General features: G+C 59.3%; 1 protein-coding gene across 1 annotated transcript; it reads right to left on the bottom strand.

The window, feature by feature from the left end:
* Window positions 1-762: 762 nt before the first annotated feature.
* LOC100581245 (tubulin beta-3 chain) lies at window positions 763-16,325 on the bottom strand. Its single transcript, XM_012505305.2, is given in 6 exon segments — window positions 763-2,134; window positions 2,956-3,066; window positions 3,804-3,912; window positions 14,846-14,977; window positions 14,979-14,988; window positions 15,372-16,325. Coding segments are annotated over 6 exon segments (2,388 nt in total). The 5' UTR covers window positions 16,322-16,325; the 3' UTR covers window positions 763-1,058.
* Window positions 16,326-18,721: the final 2,396 nt, after the last annotated feature.

Genomic DNA, 18,721 nt, shown 5'->3' with positions numbered 1-18,721 from the left:
GGCCACTCTCAGGGTACCCCTGGGCAGAACCTGGGAGACCGAGGCTGCTGACGCCCCTCAGCTCCAAGGGGCGGGGCAGCAGGGAGGCGGCTGTGGAGGGCTCAGGTTCTTTCCCTGTAGGAGGATGTGGGGAAGCAGGTGAGCGGCTCCGCAGGCCACGCCCTGAGTGGCTGGGCACCGAGTATCGTGCACCCCAGGAAGGGGCTGCCGGGGGCGGGTGGGCTGATACGTCCCTCCTGGCAGCCCTGGCCTGCGTCCTGTGGCCGCATTTCCCTGACCCCAGCAGCCCCTCCCAGGGCCCAGCCCCGAGACACTCAACACACCGTCTTTTTCAGGGAGCACTCAGGACCCCTTCCCTACCTCCCTGGTTCTGACCGGAGGCTTCAGGTCTGATGGCAGTTTCCACTGCAGCGGGGACCACCTGCCCCAACTTTCAGCCCACAGACAGGTGGGAGATATCTCCGGGCTGCAAGCCGCTCTGTGGGAGACCAGGGAATGAGTGTGGGGTTGTTTCCAAGTCGGGAGGGCTGCGTCTCGGGGTCTGGAATGAGGTACTTCCCGTTCCTTCTCCCAGGCCCCCCGTTTCCGGGGTCTCCCCACGGGCTGTGCCTTGAGACACCTTCCGGCCCCAAGCACAGGCCCCTCTCAGCCACCAGCCTGGGAGAGGATGAGCTCTTGCCTGTCCACCTGGGCCTCCCTGTCAGCCCCTCCACTCACTGGACACAACTTTCCAGAATAAAAGGAAATCTCTGGCACCAAGCGAGGGTATCTGACAGCAATAGATTTATTAAGTATCCCCGAAAATATAAACACAAGCCAGTAAAAAACAAAACCGTAAAACGTCAGGCCTGGAGCTGCAGTAAGACAGACACAGGAGCAGCTCACACGTGGCCTAGTGGGGGAAGGACGAGGCCATAAATACGCAGGAGGGCGGCAAGGGAGCCCTAGGGTGAGGGGAAAGCAGGGTACGGAGTCGGCAGCAACATGGCTCTGGGGGTCAGACACCGCTGGCCTTGGCCCTGGCCGCCACCCGCCTCTCACTCCAGCCGCAGGCAGCTTCACTTGGGGCCCTGGGCCTCGGACTCCTCCTCGTCGTCTTCGTATATCTCGCCCTCCTCCTCGGCCGTGGCGTCCTGGTACTGCTGGTACTCGGACACCAGGTCGTTCATGTTGCTCTCGGCCTCGGTGAACTCCATCTCGTCCATGCCCTCGCCCGTGTACCAGTGCAGGAAGGCCTTGCGCCTGAACATGGCCGTGAACTGCTCGGAGATACGCTTGAACAGCTCCTGGATGGCCGTGCTGTTGCCGATGAAGGTGGAGGACATCTTGAGGCCGCGGGGCGGGATGTCACACACGGCCACCTTCACGTTGTTGGGGATCCACTCCACGAAGTAGCTGCTGTTCTTGCTCTGGATGGCCAGCATCTGCTCGTCCACCTCCTTCATGGACATGCGGCCCCGGAACACGGTGGCCACCGTCAGGTAGCGGCCGTGGCGTGGGTCGCAGGCGGCCATCATGTTCTTGGCATCAAACATCTGCTGGGTGAGCTCGGGCACGGTCAGGGCCCGGTACTGCTGGCTGCCCCGGGCTGTGAGGGGGGCGAAGCCGGGCATGAAGAAGTGCAGACGGGGGAAGGGCACCATGTTGACGGCCAGCTTGCGCAGGTCAGCGTTGAGCTGGCCCGGGAAGCGCAAGGAGGTGGTGACCCCGCTCATGGTGGCCGACACCAGGTGGTTGAGGTCCCCGTAGGTGGGTGTGGCCAGCTTGAGGGTGCGGAAGCAGATGTCGTAGAGAGCCTCGTTGTCGATGCAGTAGGTCTCATCCGTGTTCTCCACCAGCTGGTGGATGGACAGCGTGGCGTTGTAGGGCTCCACCACCGTGTCTGACACCTTGGGCGAGGGCACGACGCTGAAGGTGTTCATGATGCGGTCGGGATACTCCTCACGCACCTTGCTGATGAGCAGCGTGCCCATGCCGGAGCCCGTGCCGCCCCCCAGGGAGTGGGTCAGCTGGAAGCCCTGCAGGCAGTCGCAGTTTTCACACTCCTTCCGCACGACATCCAGGACCGAATCCACCAGCTCCGCACCCTCCGTGTAGTGACCCTTGGCCCAGTTGTTGCCGGCCCCACTCTGACCTGTGCAGGGAGAAGAGGGGTAGGAGACAGGGGTCAGGGACTCTGCAGTCCAGACCTCCAGCCCCTGCCTGAACATCCCAGGGCAGCCGTGGCAGCCCCGTGCCTGTTCTGTCTTCCGTAAAGTGGGCCCCACTGACCACCCCTTCTCATACCCTCCGTGGCTTCCCTGAGCTGACGCTGCTGAGTGCTCAGGACGAGGGCTCTGGACAGGGTCTTGAGAACTTGGGGTCACACCAGAGAGAGCCTCTGCCTCCTGAGGGGATCCTGGGTAAATGGATCAGCCCTCCTGTTCCAGCATACCTTCCTTCTGACTGGCAGTGCCAGGAGCCCAAACAGCCACCCCAGAATCCCTGGCAGCTGGGGGCTGGATGCGAGTTGGCATCTACCAGCTGGATGTGCTGGGGTCGGGAAGGCAGAAGTGAAGCGAGGCCCTCCTGTTTCTGTGGCGCATCCACGGCCCGGCCCCAGGACACAGGCACGGGAACGTCCGGACCTCTCGGCCGCAGCAAGGCCTCGTGCTCCTGGACCCCGGAGTCCTCTGGAGGCCCCGTTCTGTCTCACCAGCTCTCTAGCAATTCTGTAAGCTTCTGTCTGCTTTACACTTCATTCCACTTGAAATGCATGAGTGGTTTCTGCTCTCCCCACAGAACCCTTTCTCTGGGCCTCCAATGCCCAGCTGTAGAATGGAGAGATGAGTTCCCACGGTTCAGGATCACGTGAGGAGCTGACCATTCCTTGTTTCTGACAGCCACCCCCGTCCACCGACCTGGGCTTGCCTGTGATGGGGTCTGCCATCAGAGCTTGCAGCAGGGGAAACTTACCAAAGATGAAATTGTCAGGCCTGAAAAGATGTCCGAAGGCCCCTGAGCGGACACTGTCCATGGTTCCGGGTTCCAGGTCAACCAGAATGGCCCGAGGCACGTACTTGTGAGCTAAGGGGAGAGAGGGGCTCGGTGATTTGGGTTACAGAGGGCCAGAGCCTCTCCCTCATTCTTTCTAAAATCTGTGCCCGCCTGCCATCCTCGTTCTCACATCCTAAGAGCCTTTACTCTGAAGTCGGAGAGTCCTGGAACAAAGGCAAGCTTCAGCAACTTTCTTCACCCTTAAGCGTCACTGTGTGTAAGAACGGAGCAGGACAGGACCGAGCAACACAGGCAGGATCCACTCACACATCCACCAGGCGCAGGGGCTCATGCCTGCGCTCCCAACACTTTGGGAGGCCAAGGCAGGTGGATCACTTGAGTCCAGGAGTTCGAGACCAGCCTGGGCAACATATTGAGACTGTCTCTATTAAATTAAATAAAATTTTAAATCACATGTCCATGTGGGCAGGTGGGTGCATCACCACTTTGATATGGAAATCACTTTACGCCTGTTGCTAAATAGCCTGACTAAGCCCTCCAGGTGGCCCCTTCTCTAGGCCCTCTTACGGCCTCCGGAGTCTCCGGCCTGCCCCATCCCTGTCTGTGCCCCTGGACATGCAGAGGCCCTCATGGCACTAACATGTTTGGCTCTCACTTTTGTGACTGTGATTTATTGTCTATTCAGTGTGTCTGGATGCCTGACATCCAGTTACACTTGCCGGCATCTCAGCCAACCGATGGGAGGACAGAAGTGCTGAGACCTGGTCGGTCTGGGGCTGGGTGGGGAGGCTGGGGCAGGCACTCACAAGAGGCCTCGTTGTAGTAGACGCTGATCCGCTCCAGCTGCAAGTCCGAGTCGCCCACGTAGTTGCCGCTGGGGTCGATGCCGTGCTCATCACTGATGACTTCCCAGAACTGCAGGCAAAGTGGGAGAGGAGGGGTTGGCAGGCGGCCCATAGCCCCAGCCAGGCCCTTTCCCTTGTGAAGCCTTATCGCCCTCGGTATAAAGTTAGGGCTTTTGACCCAAGGCCTCCACTAGCCCCATTCAGAAGAGAGTCCCACTCTGTTATCTGTCAGAAAATTGCCATAATAAACATGCACCTTCACACCTGCACGTCCAGGCTGACCAGAGCTCCGGGGTGGGTCAAGATTCAACAGACCCACACCCAGACCCCCAGGCCCAGCTGTTCACCTGCTGGCAAGGGCCTGGGCCAGCTGATTCCTCCATGAAGGGCATGGGTAATAAACACCTTGAGGGTTAGTTTTTACTATCCCCTCTTTTCAAGAAAGGGAACTGAGACACAGAGCGGGCAGAGACACCCACAGTGTCTGGCAGAGTAGGATCAGAGGCCCGGAGCTCAGCATCGCTTTGGGCTGCTACACCTGCCCCTCCACGTCAGAGCAAACCATGTCCAGCGATGGTGCCGGGACATTACTGGCCTCAGCCGACGGGACTCAAAGGGACGCTGAGAGCCAGTCTCATCAGGGACCCCCAGCTGGGTCTGCAGAAGGGTCCTTGGGGTCCCAAATGGGAAGCGACTTGCTTGAGGTCACCCAGCCTGTCCGCGTGGGGCTGCCATCGTCCCAGCCCCCAGGGGTCATCCTCTCTCTACCTGCCACCTCCACCTTTCTCCCCCTAGAGCAGGTACCTACGTTGCTTCTCAGACTCTGCTCCCATGACCGCTGCCGAGCGGAGCCCAGACTCAGGGGCTGGGCCTGTTGGGTTCACAGACCATTCCCCCACCCTTGCCAGCTGTGTGACCTTGCACAGTTCACTAGGATTCTGTGACTCAGTGTCCTCATCTGTACAATGGGCATGATGACAGCAAGTCTTTTTGAGATGAAAGTGGGTTAATATGTGTAAAGCATGTAAATGGTATATGGCAAATGTAGAACTGTGTGCACACGGAGACCCACACCCCTGGGTGACAGCAAGGCCTGCAGGGAAGTTGCCACCTCATTATGGGACACACTCTGATGGCCAAGGCCGCTGCATCTGGGAGCAGTGTCTGCAGGCAGCAGGCCTCCTGGGACACATGCTGGGAGGCTTCCCGGGGCTGCCTGACCTCTCCCAATGCCCCTTGCCCTTACTCCTCAGGAGTGACTTGTAGATGACCTGAAGGGTATGAAGGCCTCAAGAAACAAGGGGCTCTACATGTGACTCATGTGCTGCAGAAAAGATTCCTCAAGAAAAAAGCACGTTAGAAAACAATTTGGTGGGACCAGGCACAGTGGCTCACGACTGTAATGCCAGCACTTTGGGAGGCTGAAGTGGGAGGACCCCAGGAGTGGAGACATACATGTGCTTAGGAGACACAGGAGATGTGTTTTAAGATGCCTCTAGTAGGCCGGGCGTGGTGGCTCACGCCTGTAATCCCAGCACTTTGGGAGGCCGAGGCGGGTGGATCACGACGTCAGGAGATCGAGACCATCCTGGCTAACACGGTGAAACCCCATCTCTACTAAAAATACAAAAAATTAGCCGGGCGTGGTGGTGGGCGCCTGTAGTCCCAGCTACTCGGGAGGCTGAGGCAGGAGAATCGCTTGAACCCGGGAGGCCGAGCTTGCAGTGAGCTGAGATCGCGCCACTGCACTCCAGCCTCGGCGACAGAGCAAGACTCCATCTCAAAAAAAAAAGATGCCTCTCGTAAAGGGGTGACTTTAGTGGAAACTGCTGTGCAGGAAGCAGGACTTGGCGGTAGCAAGCATGAGAAGCATGAGTCTAGGAATTCATATCAAGACCACATCTCAAAATAAATAAATAAATAGAGGCCAGATGCAGGGGCACATGCCTGTAATAGCAACAATTTGGGAGGCTGAGGTGTGCAGATCACCAGAAGTCAGGAGTTCGAGACCAGCCTGCCCAATATGGTGAAACCCTGTCTGTACTAAAAATACAAAAATTAGCCAGGTGTGCTGGCTCACACGTTCCGGCTACTTACTCAGGAAGCTGAGGAAAAAGAATTGCTTGAACCCAGGAGACGGAGGTTGCAGCAAGCCAAGATTGCACCACTGTACTCCAGCCTGGGCGAGAGCGAGATTCTGTCTCATAGAATAATAATAAATAAATAGAAAGAAAACCGCTTATAGCTGGGCACGCTGGCTCACCCCCGTAATCCCTGCACTTTGGGAGGCTGAGGCAGGCAGATCACTTGAAGTCAGGAGTTCTAGACCAACCTGGCCAACAGGGCAAAACCCGTCTCTACTAAAAATACAAAAATTAGCCAGGCGTGGTAGCGTGCACCTGTAATTTCAGCTACTTCAGAGTCTGAGACACGAGAATCGCTTGAACCCAGGGGGTAGATGTTGCAGTGAGCTGAGATCAAGCCACTGCACATCAGCCTGTGGGACAAGAGCGAGACCCTAACTTAAAAAAAGAAAAAAGGCCGGGCGCGGTGGCTCACGCCTGTAATCCCAGCATTTTGGGAGGCCGAGGCAGGCGGATCACAAGGTCAGAAGATTGAGACCATCCTGGCGGGCACAGTGAAACCCTGTCTCTACTAAAAATACAAAAAATTAGCCGGGTGTGGTGGTGGGCGCCTGTAGTCCCAGCTACTTGGGAGCCTGAGGCAGGAGAATGGGGTGAACCTGGGAGGCGGAGCTTGCAGTGAGCCGAGATCATGCCACTGTACTCCAGACTGGGCGACACAGCAAGACTCCGTCTCAAAAAAAAAAAAAAATTAGCCAGTGTGGTGGCGGGTGCCTGTAATCCCAGCTACTTGGGAGGCTAAGGCAGGAGAATTGCTTGAACCCAGGAGGTGGAGGTTGCAGTGATCACTCCACTGCACTCCAGCCTGAGCGACAGAGTGAGACTCAGCTGGCCGTGGTCGCTCATATTTATAGTCCCAGCACTTTGGGAGGCCAAGAGAGGTGGATCACTTGAGTCCAGGAGTTCAAGACCAGCCTGGGCAACATGGTGAAACCCTGTCTCTACCAAAAAACAAAAAAAGTAGTTGGGCATGGTGATGCATGCCTATAGCCCCAGCTACTCAGGAGGCTGAGATGGGAGGATCACTTGAGCCAGGGAGGTTGCAGTGAGCCTAGATCATGCCAGTCCAGGTGACAGAGTGAGACCCTGTCTCAAAAAAAAAAAAAAGTACAGAAAGGTCACAGAGGCATTTGGGGCTTGTCCAAGCTACCCACCTACTGCTTGCCTCCCTAACGCCGTCTTTGAGGACCCTCCATTAATTTAGTTGCTGGCAGTCCACTTGAGTCGGGGACCTTGCTCCCCAAAGCACTGGGACACCCCAAATTTATGGTTCCAGGGAACCCACAACCACCAGCCCCTGTAAAGGAGGGGTGGAGAGAGTAACAAACACATCTATGGGAAGTCCTCTGCAGAGTGAGGCACAGGGCAGCAGAAGCAATGGACCAGAGTGCATTCAAGGCCCAGTATGAGCACAGCTATGGGCCAGGCGCTGTGCCTCACGGGACCTGTTTTCTCATCTGTGAGATGAACATGTGAATGATACCCACATCCAGGCCTTAGCACAAAGCTTGACATGAAAACATTCAGCACATGTTGGCTTCATTTTGTTAAAAGGTTTTAGATACTATTTAAAGTTCTAAAACCACATGCACAGGTCACTTAAAAAAAATGGACCAGAAGGATAGAAAAAGAAATTTGTTCCCACTTGGATAGAGAGGTGGCTAGATGGGCACCAGGCTTATCTGCAATATTTCAGTTTTTTTTTTTTTTTTTTTTTTTTGAGACGGAGTCTCGCTTTTTCACCCAGGCTGGAGTGCAGTGGCTCAATCTCGGCTCGCTGCAAGCTCCGCCTCCTGGGTTCACGTCATTCTCCTGCCTCAGCCTCTCCGAGTAGCTGGGACTACAGGCGCCCGCCACCACGCCCAGCTAATTTTTTGTATTTTTAGTAGAGACGGGGTTTCATCGTGGTCTCTATCTCCTAACCTCGTGATCCGCCTGCCTCGGCCTCCCAAAGTGCTCGGATTACAAGCGTGAGCCACCGCGCCCGGCCAATATTTCAGTTTTTTTTAACCAGAAGAATATATTAATTGCTTTTGTAGTTAAAATTAATAAAATTATAATTTGAGACAAAGTAGTAAAATATATTGTTATTTTTTTTTGAGATAGGGTCTTGCTCTGTTGCCCAGGCTAGAATGCAGGGGCATGATCTCAGCTCACTTTAACCTCTGCCCACTTCCCCCAAGTGATCCTCCCACCTCAGCCTCCCAAGTAGCTGGGACCACAGGCCAGTGTGCCACCATGTCCACCTAATTTTTTTTGCTTTTTATTTTTTGTAGGGAGGGAGTGTTGCCATGTTGCCCAAGCTGGTCCTGAGCTGCTGACCTCAGGTGATCCACCCACCTCGGCCTCCCAAAGTGCTGGGATTACACGTGTGAGACACCGCACTCGGCCTATATTACATATTTAATAAACAATAAAATATAATTTTATAAAGTAAATTATTAACATCACTACGGAAAAGGAAATCGGCCGGGCGTGGTGGCTCACGCCTGCAATCCCAGCACTTTGGGAGGCTGAGGCAGGTGAATCACCTGAGGTCAGGAGTTTGAGACCAGCCTGGCCAACATGATGAAACCCCGTCACTGCTAAAAAATACAAAAAACTAGCCCGGCGTGGTGGCGGGAGCCCGTAATCCCAGCTACTCAGGAGGCTGAGGCAGGAGAATCGCTTGAACCCAGGAAGTGGAGGTTGCAATGAGCCGAGATCGTGCCACTGCACTCCAGCCTGGGCAACAAGAGCGAAACTCCATTTAAAAGAAAATAAGAAAAAACGAAAATTGTGGCCAGGCGTGGTGGTGAGCGCCTGTGGTCCCAGCTATTCGGGAGGCCGAGGCTACAGTGAACCGAGATCGCGCCACTGTACTCCAGCCCGAGCGGCAGAGCCAGGCCTCGTCTCATAACCAAAAACAAAAACCTGGAAACACAAAGCAGAACCCGCGTTCGAGGCCAGGCGCTCGGCCCGGGCGCTGTCCTTGGTGCTGACCTCGCGCTGCGCTTGGGATCCTGGGGAAAGCAGGGCCGGGCTTTGAGGGCAGTGGCCAAGGCAGGTGGGAGCGGGGATCCCCGATGAAGGGGCTGCGAGACTGGGGCCTCCAAGCCCCTCCAGGACCTGAATGCGGTTCCCGCCCGGTCCGCGGCTCCGCGGGGTCTTTCAGGCGAGGGGGCGGGGCGAGCCAGGGACGCCGTCTCCCATTGGCTGAGAGAGCCAGGCCCCGCCCCTCCCCGCGGCCGCGAGGAGGCGGCGCCGAAGCCCGCGCAGAGGACAAAGGCCCCCCCCCGCCGCTGCAGGCGCGCCCCGCCCCGGGGAGGGAGGAGCACAGGCCCCAGGAAAGGACACCCCGGGGTTCCAGACTCAGCTCTGCGGCAGCGGGGCAGCGTCCTGCGTCCCGCCGGCCCCGGTGTTTCTGCACAGCCCGGCCCGCCCCTGCCCCCCAGGGGTGACTGCAGGCGGCCGCTCGGCTTTCCGGGCTGCGGGTTTTCTCATCCTCCGGGCGGGCTGCGCCCGACTTACCGCATCCCCGCGAGATGCTGGGGGCTCGGCTCCCAGCGCAGGGGTGACCGCGGTGAGTCGTCCGCGCTGCCGCGTGACCGCCCGGGACCCGGCTTTGCTCCCGGCCTCGAGTCACCCCGACTTCCCTCTGCCCAGAGTGCACGGGCCTTCCTGCCCAGCCAGGCACCCCCCGAGGACCCCAGACAGGGAAGCAGCCGCGTTGCCCCCCTACCAGCTGCGGGAGTGGAGGCCGAGAATGGCCAAGGAACTTCCCGCCAGGGGGCGAATCCCCTACGCCGGGCCTGGCCCGGGGGAATTCGCGTTTGACCTCTGGAGACCTTCCAGGTCGAGGGGACGGCTGGACGCAAACCACTGAACTGCTTCCCATGGATTCCACAAGGGCAGCAGAGGAAAGGAAGACGCTCTTGCTGCCCCCCGAGAAAATTTCCTTCTCTGTTGTTTGCGTTGTTAAAAAGAATCAGATACTACTATTATTATTTTGAGACAGGATCTCGCTCTATCGCCTAGTCTGGAGTACAGTGGTGCGGTCATAGCTCATTGCAGCCTCGACCTCCCACGCTGAAGTGGTGCTCCCATCTCAGCCTCCCAAGTAGCTGGGACTACAGGTGCGGCCCACCACGCCAGGCTAATTTTTTTTTTTTTTTTTTTTTTTTTTTTTTTTTTTTAGAAACGGAGTTTCACCATGTTACCCAGGCTGGTCTTGAACTCCTTTGCTAAAGTGATCCTCCACTTTCAGTCTCCCAAAGTGCTGGGATTACATGAGATTCCTCATCCACCGTGCCCGGCCAGGTATTAATTTTTAAAACAAAATAAGAAAAAACAAACAACTCAAAAGGAATAAAAAGTAGTGAGCAAACTAAGAGCTCCAGTGTTGAGAAGCAGAGCACAAGGCAGCCAAGGACAGGGTCCAGGGGACAAGGGCTCCCTCTGCTAACCATGGAGCCTCAGGAGATGTCTGCGTGTGGACCTGACTTCTAGGTCCCAGCTCTTGCCTGATAAGTGCCTTGCGGGACCACAGCTCTGGGCCCATACCAGCCATAGAAGGAGAAACCCCAGGTGGGCCCCAGGGCTGCCTGCCCTCCCACCCCCCAGCGACCCCTGACCCTCCCAGGAACAGATGCTCAGGGCAGGCTTGGCCCCAGTGACCACATTAATGAGCCCTCAGCCCCTCCCATCAGGCCAAGGCAGCTGTCAGAGGCTGCTCCGGGAGTCCTGGTTTGATTTGAGGCCACTGTCCCCCACGCCTCCCCTCCCCCAGGCTCTCCTTGGCAGGCACAGCTGTCTCCTTGGGTGATTAGAGAGTCTCCCCACTACTGGGCCTCCCACCCTCAGAGGCGCCTCCACCCGGAGCCAAAGTTGCAATTTACATGTCAGCCACGTGGCTGGCCCTGTTGTAATTAGCTTTTTGTTCCTGCCTGGTTTCCATGGCAACAGCCTCCGGAGGAAGCCTTTCTCTGGCCCCTTCCCCTCCAGGACCTTCTCCTCCACCCCTCCTTCCCAGAATCAGCGCCGCACCAGCCCTGAGCTGGGTCCCTGGCCTTGGTCCTGACAAAGCCAGCCTCCCCCATCCCCCGTTCCCCAACACTGTTCGGAGGGCAGATCCTTTGGCAAGCAGCCCCCCCCAACCCGCCCCGCCCGAGCCCCAGGTTGACTCCTGCAGGGGTTGAGAACCAAGGGCCAACCCGGCTCTCTCGCACCTGCTCTGTGACCTTGGGCCAGGGACAGCCTCCCAGGACCAGGGGACACGACGTCCCCTTAATGATTTAGGCGGGGATCCCTGCACAGCTGCACCAACGCCCCTTCCTGCGTGGCCCCAACATCTGCGAGGTGGGCTAACAATGGAGGGAGGGGCGCGCCATGGTGCAGCCTCCACACCCCACAGCCCGGCTTTGTTCCCACATCCAATCCTATCCCCAGACTGGTAGACCCTGGGTGGGCGCGGTCAAGCCCCGCGGGGCTGCCCAGGAGCCGCTGCGCCGATGGAATGCCTGATCCTGGACCAAGGTCATCTCGAGTCCAGGCCCAACCCCTCCAACAAAGGGACAGGGTGGAGCTAGGACGCCGAGGGGTGTCGGAGCAGGCTGGGGACATCGGGGCGGCTCTAGCCTCTCAGGGGACGTTCGGCTCCTCCAGTGGGGGATTCGGGCCGAGGGAATCACGGCTGTGAGGAGAACCCCCCACCCCACCCAAACCTGACTACCCCACCCGTCTCACTGAAGGCTATGCCGCGGCCCGGAAAAAGAGGGCCACGCCCAGACACGGCTCCCAGCTGCACCTGCGGAGGCCCGGTGGAGGGGGTGCAGGTGTGGAGGGGGCGCAGGTGTGGAGGGGGTGCAGGTGTGGAGGGGGCTGAGGCTTCGCGACTGACGTGAGCTGAGCCTCGGCAGCCCGAGGTCACCTGGGCAGGGGCAGAGAGGTGCGGGCGAGAGTCCCAGGGCGGGGGCCCCGCGTCCCGGCCGCCCAGCGCGGCGCTGGGCGCATCCTTTGTTGCAGGTTCTCAGGGGCGGGGGCAGCTGGAGGTGCGGCCCGCGGGGCACGGCGCCTCCCTCCTCCCGCCCCGGGGCCCGCGACAGGCCGGGGCACGCAGCCTCACCTTGGCCCCGATCTGGTTGCCGCACTGGCCGGCCTGGATGTGCACGATCTCCCTCATACTGGGCGCGTCTGGCGGGCGGCTGCGGACGGGCGCGGGCGGGCCGGGCTGGCTGCTGAGGGTCGGGGACCGCGGCCGCGCGCTCTTATAGCCGCGGCCCCGCCCTTCGCATCGGCTGATGTCACCGCGGGTGGCCAATCGGGAGGCGCCGCCGCAGAACCCCGCCCGGCCCGCAGGCTCCGCACCGCGCGTCCCCGCCCGCATCCTCGGCACCGCGCGTCCCCGCCCGCCGCGCGCAATGCGGCGCCCCTCCCGCAGCCAAGGAACCCCCAGCGCTGGGCCGGGCGCGGTCTGCGGGCCCCGCGCATTCGAAAGGAGGGGCTGCCTCCCAGAGGAGCTGGCAGTGGGGGTGCCGGGCTCCAGGGAGGACAATAGCCCATCTCGGCCCTGGGAACCCCGCCCCCAGCTACCCTCTCGGTTCCGCCCTTGCGACAGCCCCACCCTGCGGCTTTGTAAGGAGGATCTTTTTTCCCCACGCCGGGTTAGGCACCAACCCGCACCTTCCCAGCTCCCTGTCTTTTGGCAGACAAGGTGCTCTGAGCTTTGCCGGTTTTGGGTGGGGGAGGGAGGTAAAGGCTGGCGCAGGCCCTGAACCCCCTGAGAAGAAACAAAGCGTCCGATCAGAGCTCGGAAGGGCGCGGACACAGGGGTGGCGGCGGCCGAGAGTGAGCTCCTTGGGTCGCCGGCTTCCGCAGTGGGGGGGGGCCACCTGACCCTCTCCACCAAGGGGCTGCCATGAGAGTGCAAAAGACCTTTGTGGGCCCGGGCGCGCACAACACCTGGACGTGCCCCTGCCCGGTGCGCATCGGTGTCAGGAGTTGTCACAAGGACGCACAAGCCAGGCAAGAACCCGGCCAGGGTGGGGGAGGGTGGGCAGCGGTTTCTATCTGACTCACTCTCTGAGGTCGGAGACTGCGTGCAGGGAGGCCTCGGGGGAACGACTGCAGATGCGTTTACTGGTCAGAGAAGAAGGGAGGGAGCACAGGACTCGCCGGCACGGCACTGGCCTCCTCCTGGGCCAGATATGACAGTGACGCCACCTTATAACGAGGGCCTTCTGATATTTCAATAACAAAAATCCTTCAGGAAGGGTCTGACAGTGCACGATGTACAGACGAACCCCACCCCGCCCCCAGATCCGCATTCCCTTCACAAAATGAGCACCTGCGAAGTTGCCTGTGGACGCCTGTGTCCGCTCTGTGTGCACAGGGCTGTGTGTGGGTGGCGCGTCCCTGTACCTGTGTCTCTCTCTTTTCTCTCAAGAAGCTCTCCAGTTTGGAAAGTCGAGAAATGGATCTTTTGTTCTCTAGAGATGCCCCTCCCTGCCCCACAATGTGCTCATGTGGCTGTGACTGGGGTCTAGCTGCCTGGGGTTCCTCCCTGTCCCTGTTCAAGGGAGTCCCGGGTGAGCGTCTGAGGTGCCTCCCTGTCTCCACGAGGGAGGAAGTTTTGCAGCCTCAGGCCAGCCAGCTCCTGCTCCATCCTCGCAGGGCTCTGGTGCCAGGCTTAAGGCTGACTCACCGTACGGTCTCCCAGCAGAGGCGGGCCCTGCCAGGAAGCAGCTCCCAGTCCTGAGGCCGGCAGTCAGGGCTGGAGCTGACGCAGGGGTGGGGCTGGCCAGGGGCCTGCTGACTGAGCCTGCCTAGGAGTCGGCTGATGGCAGCCCTGCAGCCTCCAATGAGCCTGTCCCAGGAAGGGGGCTGACTGAGTGCTCAGTCTCTGCAGAGGAAATGGAGGTGGTCTCTTCAGCGAGATGCCCAGGTTTCAGCAAAGGGATGGCCCAGGGGCTCCACTGCTCCCCAGCACCAGGCAGCATCGTTCATCCTCAGGTACTCACTCCCAGGGACTTGTCCACTGGCTGGACCTCTGCCTCATCCCCACCTTCAGAGGCCTCACATCAAGCATTTCCCAGGACTGGCTGAACACAGACCCCCCCACCCCTTCCCCACCTGCCTCCTCCCAGAATGGCAGTGCTGGGCAGACAGCGACCCAGCCCCCAGCCCGCCTGCACTGAGCCCCCTTCCAGGCATCTCAGAGTGGACAGGGAGGGTCCCATTCATGGCTCATCATGGCTGAGGGACTCAGGGCTGGGGCCAGCAACGGGATGCATCCCGGCTGAGGTCACATGTGGTCACAGGGAAGGCTGGGCACCCGCCTCTTCTGCAGCTAGGACAGCGTCAGAGTGGAGGGGACTGGGGCCCTGCTGCACCTGCTCGTCCTTCCTCTAGGCTGGGGTTTGTAAGCACAGAGAGAAAACTGAGAAGAAGGGTCAGCAGAAGCCTAGTTGGGACCTCCACACTCCCCAGGCATTTGGGGCCTCTGGGGCTGTGGCTTCCTCACCTGGGGAGGCAGCCACGTTTTCCGGGATTCTTTTCTTCCCTCTCTTGACTCTCACCCCTGCCCACCTTCCCCTCCCCTGTCCCTCCACCCGCAAACTTCAAGCACTTTCTGGAAGGGGCTAAGGTGGGTGATGCTGAGTCACATTTATTACCAGACTTTCCTGGCCCCGTGCTTCCAGGCACTGGTCACTGAGTCAGGCATTTGCCACAGCTGTCTGCCTGGCCGACTGCTGCAGGCGAGCAGGCTGAGGCCCCAGTGCCCAGTCTGAGCCTTAGAACTGGCCCTCAGGAGGGCTCAGCCCCACACCACTTTCGAGGCTGCTGCAAACCTGGTCCCTTGGCCTGAGGCAGGGATTTCACTTCCTTTTGCGGGAGCCGCTGCAGGGCTGTGGATGAAGCTTTCTGGTCACAAAGCCCCTGGGGCTGCCGTGGGAGTAGCTATTGGCACACTCTTCCACCCAGAGACTTCACATCCCAGCTGACGAGGGCACGGGTCCTGAGAGCTGGCAGCAAAGATGGGGTGGGGTGGATGTTGCTCAGTCATTGGGGCTGGTGGAGTGTCCCAGGAGTGGGCAGAGAATGTCTCTTCAGGAGCCTGAGGTCGGCCCCTGGTGCCCGGAGCCTGAGGCCCCACAAACTCCCCCTGTCCTCCTCCGTTCCCCACGATTGCCGGTGAGAAGTCCTGCCTGGAGTTTAGCAGGGACCCCTCTCCCTGGTCCCAGAAGGGTCCGCGCTTCAGCACCTTCAGAGGTCATTTAGTCCATCCTCTTTGACAAATGGGGACCGGGGAGGTAAGGGACTGCCCAGGGTCACACCAGAACCAGGCCACACAGTATCTCCACCTCCCTCTGCCCAGCACACTTAGAGCTGCCCGTGCCGCGCTCACCAGGAGCACATCAGCACCTCCTTGAGCGTCCTGCGGAGCTCCTGCCTGCGGAAGGCGTAGATGAGGGGGTCGATGATGGCATTGCAGATGATGAGGGTGAGAAAGAGGTTGAAGTTCTTGAAGATGCAGCTGCACGTGGGGTGCTGGGGACAGAGGACAATGAGTGTGAGATGCAGGAAGAAGGGGCCCCAGCAGAGGAAGAAAATGCCCAGCAGGATGCTGAGGGTGACAGCGCCTTTCAGGCCGAAGCCCTGGTGGAGCGGACGCTGCCTCTTGTGGAGCTGGGCAATGCCCTGGGCGTGCTGGCAGGCCCGGGCCAGCATGTGGACGTACAGCACGGCCATGAGCACCAGCATGGCCAGGAAGAAGACCACAAGGCACAGCAGGACAGCCGCGTGGTCGCAGTAGGCAATGAAGAGCGCGCTGAAGAGGACACTGGCCACCCAGATGGCCGCGATGGCTTGCCGCGCCCGCGGCAGTGTCACGATGCTGTGGTAACGCAGCGCGTAGAAGATGGAGACGTGGCGGTCCACGGCGATGGCGCCCAGGAAGCAGAGGCTGGACACCATGGAGCTGCAGGTGATCACGTCAATGACATTGTCCAGCTGCTGCACCACGGCAGCCCGGGCCGCCAGTGCGCTGGCCTCCAGCAGGAGGATGACGACCGTCTCCAGCACGTTGCCCCCGCTCACCAGCAGGTCCGACAGGGCCAGGCAGCAGATGAAGCAGTACGTGGGTGAGTGCAGGTTCCGGTTCTTGGCGATGGCGGCCACCACCAGCACGTTCTCCACCAAGCTCACCAGCCCCAGGCTGAGAAAGAGCCCGTCAGGGATGGACACCTCCAGGCACCGGGCTCCTGTCTGGTTGGCAGCCAGCCGCAGCTGGGGGATGGCTGTGGGGGTGGAGTTGAGGGAGCCCAGGAGTCTTCTCTGAAATCCCTGCACAGCCATAGTCCTGTCCAGGAAGCAGGAAGAGGTCGTTGGAGGCCTCCAGGTCCCCACAGTTCCCCCCTCCAGGTGTCCTGCTTAGCTCATGGTGCTGCCAGGGGGCCTTGGGTGTCCCCCATGCCTGCCTCCTTCCACCTGGGCACCCCCAGATCTGCCCTCACACCCTCTCCCTGGCTGGACAGGTCAGCCCAGGCATGGCCCAGCCAATCCAGACACCTCCTGGAATCAACCCCCTGGGCTCAGGGATTCTCACAACCAACGTGGACAAGCCTGGTCCTCAGCTCCCTCCCTGCCTCTTCCCTGGTGGCTGCTGCTCAGGTCCCCAGGACATTTCCACACCTCTGGACCCTTCCTGGCCTCTGTCTCTTGCCTCCCTGGGCCAGGGTTGCGCTGAGGTCCTGGGAAGAATGGAGCCTTTCTCTGCATTTTTAAAAGTCATCCTCGGAGCCCCTCCCATGGAGGGCGGCCACATGATGGGCATATGCCGGGGGCGTGAGCACCTACCATGGCCCAGCCTGCCACCAGGCGGCACGCAGTACACAGGGGGTCCCTCACATAGCATATCTCCTTTACGTTAAAAAACACCACAGTCTGTCCTGGTCACCAGGGCCCCCACCTGGCCCCTCTGGGAGTCCGGAGCTTCCCCAGGACCTGCCCTCTCCAGAGGCTCCTCTGCCTCAGTCACTGGCCATGGATGGCCCCACCCTTCACCCCTCCCCATGGCAGCAGCTCAGTGAGGACAGGGGCTCCCTCTGCTCTCAGCCAAAGCATGCATGGAGCAGCAACTCAGCTGTCAACGTTCACGGGAGATTCGGGGGCTGGACCAGGGAGAATTTTCCAATAATTAAAGTTCTGGAAACTGAGTGAACCCTGCAGGAGTTGGTGAGGGGGCTTCCGGCCAGGGCAGAGCATGAAAGTGTCCAATGCGAGTGAGCCCTGGAGGGGTCGGTGCTTTCAGGCATCTCGTAGAGCCTGAGGCCACTCTGGTCCCTGCCCCCAAGGGCCCAGCCTCGCCCAGTGAGAGTAGCGACCCCCTCAGCTGCAGCCCTGGGGCTGGGGGTGTCGCTTCCTGGCAGGGGACCGGCTGGGGGGCACCCTGGTGAGGTCCTCCGGGACCCTCCAGTCATCTTGTCGCTCATCCTCACACGGGTACCCAGGATGCTGCTTCCGTCCTCCCCGGGCGGCGCGCCATTTCCGCTGCGGAAGGCACCACAGGTCCTGCACCAACAGCCACATCAAAGGCAGACCTCTCGCCTCCAGCCAGCTGTCGCACGTGGTGCTCCGCAGGCCGCTCACAGCAGTTGGGCGTGGCCGCGAGGCCCAGCAGGGACGGTGGGGAGGCGCCCTGGCACCCACTGCAGGCATCTTCCTGGGTTCACTCCAGGGCGTTCCCAGCACTTCCTTGCTGAAGACAACGTCTGTGCTGACGAAAACCTTCTGAAGGCGGAAGCGGGAGGGGGAATGGAATTACTCGTCCCATTTACAGGTGCAGAAAAGGAGGCAACGGTGCAGGCACCGCATCAGGGTTTTCAGTTTGTGTCTGTGATGTTCGAGTTAAAATCCATCCTGTCTCTCGCCCCAATGCCAAACTCTGACCATGAAATGCTCACACCAGCTGGGCGCGGTGGCTCACGCCTGTAATCCCAGCACTTTGGGAGGCCGAGGCCGGCGGATCACGAAGTCAGGAGATCGAGACCACTGTGAAACCCCGTCACTACTAAAAATATAAAAAATTAGCCGGGCGTGGTGGCGGGCGCCTGTAGTCCCAGCTACTCGGGAGACTGAGGCAGGAGAATGGCGTGAACCCGGGAGGCGGAGCTTGCAGTGAGCCGAGATCGCGCCACTGCACTCCAGCCCAGGTGACAGCGAGACTCCGTCTCCAAAAAAAAAAAAAAGAAATGCTCACACCACTTACAAGCCACCTCCGTCTGTGAGCACATTAACATTATTCATATTTGCTGGTACAGTAAATATTAATCACTTGTTATATCTGCATTTTACAATTTATAAATCTTTAGTTTTGCTTTAAAAATTTTTGTTATTGTTGGGCGCGGTGGCTCAGGGCTGTAATCCCAGCATTTTGGGAGCCCAAGGCGGGTGGATCACCTGAGGTCAGGAGTTCAAGACCAGCCTGGCTGACATGGAGAAACCCTGTCTCTACTAAAAATACAAAAATCAGCCAGGTGTGGTGGTGGGTGCCTGTAATCCCAGCTGAGGCAGGATAATAGCTTGAACGTGGGAGGTGGAGGTTGCCGTGAGCTGAGATTGCACCATTGCACTCCAGCCTGGGCAACAAGAGCAAAACTCTGTCTCAAAAAAAAAAAAAAAAATTATTATTGCCGGGCACAGTGGCTTACCCCTGTAATCCCAGCGCTTTGGGAGGCCGAGGCAGGCAGATCATGA

Source organism: Nomascus leucogenys, chromosome 2, assembly GCF_006542625.1.
Source record: "Nomascus leucogenys isolate Asia chromosome 2, Asia_NLE_v1, whole genome shotgun sequence".
NCBI lineage: Eukaryota > Metazoa > Chordata > Mammalia > Primates > Hylobatidae > Nomascus > Nomascus leucogenys.
This window is presented reverse-complemented; position numbering and strand designations above follow the sequence as displayed.